Source organism: Chaetura pelagica, unplaced genomic scaffold (assembly GCF_000747805.2).
Source record: "Chaetura pelagica isolate M959 unplaced genomic scaffold, ChaPel_1.0 scaffold39, whole genome shotgun sequence".
Taxonomy (NCBI): domain Eukaryota; kingdom Metazoa; phylum Chordata; class Aves; order Apodiformes; family Apodidae; genus Chaetura; species Chaetura pelagica.
The window spans coordinates 1,847,223-1,851,596 of NW_009954614.1; the positions used below are offsets into that span (position 1 = coordinate 1,847,223).

Below are 4,374 nucleotides of genomic sequence, written 5' to 3' on the forward strand. Positions count from 1 at the left end.
ATTCGGAGGAAGAACTAAGCAGAACTAAAGCCCTGAAAGGTGAGATTGTAAAATTGGTATTTCTCAGGTTAATTAATATTGACTGATGATCTAGTTCTCCAATACTGCTTCTTCTTCTTGGTAACAGATGTTAAAGAGCAGTCCAAAGTATCAGACTGTGCCAAGTACAGGTTCAGTACCTTAGTGACTGCCTGTGTTGGATATTTCCAGCATATATGTGACTTGGCTGTCAGAGCTGGGTGTAGGGTAACAAATTAATTCAATTAGTTCTGCCACCATCAGAGATGTTGGCACTCCCTTTTCACTTGTCACACCACGACACCTAAAGACTAGCGAGTGGTGACACATGCAGAGCTGTGCTGAACCATTGCAGAATTGCAGAGATGCTTTGGTCCCTGCTTAACTGTGCAAACTCCCATTTATGCATGTATTAGGTTTTCACTGCCTGTCGCCAGTTCCTCTCCCCCCTCTGCTTTTTCATGTTCAGTGGATTCCCCTTTCTGTGTCTCTGCCTTTCTTTCTCTATTTTTTTCTCCCTATTGTTCCTCACGTCACTAACTGTCACTCACTTCATAAAGCCGTCTGGCTCGGAGCTTAAATATTGCAGGGCAACTAAAATCCACCATCAGAGCCAATTCAGTCATATCTGCTCAGTCGTGCGACAAGATTGGGACTTTTAGGGTAGGGAAGAAGAGAGACAAAAGTTCACTCTTCCCTGCAGAGTGCCAAGAGAGGAGGGGGACACATTTCTTCGCTGGAACCTTTCACAGTGGCAAGTTGCTTGCTCCAACGTCCTTAACTTATACAGTCTTTTTTTGCCGGTAGTGTGCTCAGGTTGCAGTGTCTGGAAGTGCAGGGTGGGGGTTTTCAACAAGCCCATGTGAGTTAAGAACATGAGTCTGTTGACTCTGAGTGGGCTTAGGTGGTCTCCTGCTCTTTTCCTCAGGACAGGCAATTTAAAGGAACAGGTCGCAGCCTAAATTCATCGCTTGCACCTCTTTTGAGACTGGGGGGGCTGAATGCTTACAGGTGGAATCCTAGACATTTGAACTGGTTGTACCACCCAACTTCAGTCCACACAAAATTGTTCCTTGCAATTGAACTGACTGAGCAATCTCAAACCACTTCACTTGCAGAAAACAGAGAGGATAGTTGTGGCAGAATTTTGAAAAACGTGACTAGTTTGGAAGTGATCTCAGGAAGAGCTTAGCCAAACATAGCAAACTGCAAGCAAAACAATTCATGGAGTTAGAAAGGAAACATTTTTCCTTCTCTTATACAGCCAGTTTTCTGTGTGGTAAGGTTTATCACATCTAGAATGTTGCTCGAGTGTGCTGCAGTGGAAAGATTCAAATGGTGGCTGTGAACATCAGCATGACTCACAAAGAAAGAAAGAAAGGGATGGAGTTAACTGCAGTGCCTGGAGGACAATGAAGTTTATATTGTGTGTAGCTGTGTTTTTTAGATTTGCACATGACTGGTAACTGCTGGGTGTACTTTGCTCTGTGAATTTGGAGAAAGAGAATATTTACACCAGTTTAGATAATGTATGTAAACAGCATAATCTTCTGCTAGACTTGTTAATGTAAGTGCTGACATTAACACACTCTTTTACACTACTTTAATGACTGAGAAAGTAGCAATTTTCTTTGGTGGTTAAATTATGTTTGCTTCTTACGCATGCAAGGTGATTGTGCAAGCTGAAGGATTGTGTTCTGTGCTTTCTTTTCTAACATGGGTGGCTGGGGTTAAAGTCTTACAAGGTCTGAAGGCAAGGAAAATTAGTCCATACTGTTTTAGAAGAATGACATCTGAAAGATTTTTTTTGTTGAGAATTTGTGAAATTCCCCAGTCATAGAGCTCCCAATATTTTGTGTGTTTGTCTATGAACAGGTACACACAGTAGCTGAAACAGACTGGTATGCCTCGGTGTGTCATACATACGGAATCACAAATACATCCCAGGGGTATCTGAAGGAGGGAATTTTAGATACTCAGATTTCCGTGCTGTTGACTGTATCTTCTTTTTCACAGCACTTGTGCACGTGTGTCTGCGTTTAGGAAACCATAGATGGAGGTAGTATCTAAGAGACAGACTTCTAGGTCCTTGTTATTTTATGAATAATGTTCCCTGTTTCACTTGTCATGGTCTGCAAGTTGGTCTCCTCGATCACTGTAATATTCTGCATTCCTCAGAGATTTCAGGCTGCTGTGATGTGTTAAATCAGCCCATCCCAAACAAGTTTCCTCTTTATTTCCCTCATTCATAGATTTTTCTTTGCCTAAAACTATATAGTGAAAAGTTTAGGATACTCAGCATGAAGTCCTGGGCTAGGAACAATTTCTTATCACATAAAAATAATGACAGATGTAATGTTTGACTTGCATGACTTGAAAATGAATTACTTTCTTAGCTTTCCAGTAACATATCTGTAAGTGGCTTCCAGCTCTGTTAGCCTGAGATAGCACCACTGACATTTTAGAGGGAGAAAATAGTATTTTAGCTCTCAGTTATAGACCCTTCTGTTTCTCTTCAGTGTGATCAATGTGGCAACTAACAAGGATACAAAGAATAACCCAAGGAACAGTGAATAATTATATTGTATATAATGCATATTATACAGCAAAACTAGCATCTATGGTGGTTATTAAACTTAAACAGTATTACTAACATAGTAATGGTGTTATTATTACTATTCTTACATAACAGAGTGATTTCTAATGTAGAATTAATATGTGCAACCTACAGAGAATTCACGTTTGTGTAGGTGCAAGATGGGCACCAATTTGAGGTCTGTTTGACCTGTGTGTGGTTCTGCTGCAGAAGAGCTTGGCTGTTTGAAAGCTTCCCTCTCTTTTCTAACCTCTGCAGCTGCATGCTGATAAATCTCTTCTACTGTACTGCTGGTGAGAGTTTGTACGTGTACAAAATTTAAGCAGGCTCACACAATGGAGCCTACAAGGCACCACAGAGGACTCTTACCTGGAAAATATGCTCCCTTGCTGAAAACTAATTGTGCATTTAGAGTCAGGGAAGAAAAAAATTAGCAAGCAGCTTCCCAACCCTTCTGCTGCAAGTAAATCATTGTGATCAGGTAAAAAAGCAAGCAAGAAAACGTCTTTCTGTTCTCAGTGTGTATTAGGGAAATACTAGTTGAAAGCAACAAAAGGCATCAGCGGGAAAGCCCGAAATCTTTTAAATTTAGCATAATTTGTGGTATTCTCTTTCTTTTTTCTTTCCTTAGACAGTAAGAAATGGGTGACTGGAGTTTCTTGGGGAACATTTTAGAGCAGGTGAATGAGCAGTCCACTGTCATCGGGAGAGTTTGGCTCACAGTGCTCTTCATCTTCCGCATCCTGATCCTGGGAACAGCTGCCGAGCTAGTGTGGGGAGACGAACAGTCAGACTTTGTGTGCAACACCCAGCAACCTGGTTGCGAGAATGTCTGCTATGATGAGGCCTTCCCCATCTCCCACATCCGGCTCTGGGTCCTGCAGATCATTTTCGTGTCTACGCCTTCGCTGATGTACTTCGGGCACGCGGTGCACCACGTCCGCATGGAGGAGAAGCGACGGGAGAGAGAGGAAGCCGAGAGGCGACAGCAAGCGGAGGTGGATGAAGAGAAGCTGCCCCTGACTCCAAATCAGAACAAAGGCAACAACCCTGACGGGACCAAGAAGTTTCGCCTGGAGGGCACCCTCCTGAGAACCTACATCTTCCACATCATTTTCAAAACCCTCTTTGAGGTGGGATTCATCGTAGGTCAGTATTTCCTGTATGGCTTCCGAATTCTCCCCCTTTACCGCTGTGGGCGGTGGCCCTGTCCCAATCTTGTGGACTGTTTTGTCTCCAGGCCCACAGAAAAGACCATCTTTATTATGTTCATGCTGGTGGTGGCTTGTGTGTCCCTATTCCTCAACCTGGTTGAGATCAGTCACTTGATCCTGAAAAGGATCCGGAGGGCTCTGAAAAGACCAGCAGAGGAACAGCTGGGAGAGGTCCCAGAGAAGCCCCTGCATGCCATCACAGTCCCCTCCATCCCAAAGGCCAAAGGCTACAAGCTGCTGGAAGAAGAGAAGCCAGTGTCCCACTATTTCCCTCTCACGGAAGTAGGGGTTGAGCCCAGTCCCCTTCCATCAGCCTTCAATGAGTTTGAGGAGAAGATTGGGATGGGACCATTGGAAGATCTCTCCAGGGCATTTGATGAGAGATTACCATCGTATGCACAAGCAAAGGAACCAGAAGATGAGAAGGTAAGAGCAGAAGAGGAGGAGGAACAAGAAGATGAGCAGCCGGGACGTCATGGAGAGTCAGGGGTGAAGAAAGTAGAGGAGGTGGTGAGGGATGAAGTGGAAGGGCCTTCAGCACCTGCT

At 43.9% G+C, this 4,374-nt stretch overlaps 1 protein-coding gene across 1 annotated transcript in view; it reads left to right on the forward strand.

The window, feature by feature from the left end:
* Positions 1 to 736: 736 nt before the first annotated feature.
* Positions 737 to 4,374, forward strand: part of GJA8 (gap junction protein, alpha 8, 50kDa) — a 3,790-nt gene continuing 152 nt past the window's right edge. The window contains exons 1-2 of the mRNA XM_010005491.1: positions 737 to 772; positions 3,246 to 4,370. Of these exons, the coding sequence (XP_010003793.1) occupies positions 3,256 to 4,370 (1,115 nt within the window). The 5' untranslated portion in view covers positions 737 to 772; positions 3,246 to 3,255. The remainder of the gene's footprint in view (positions 773 to 3,245; positions 4,371 to 4,374) is intronic.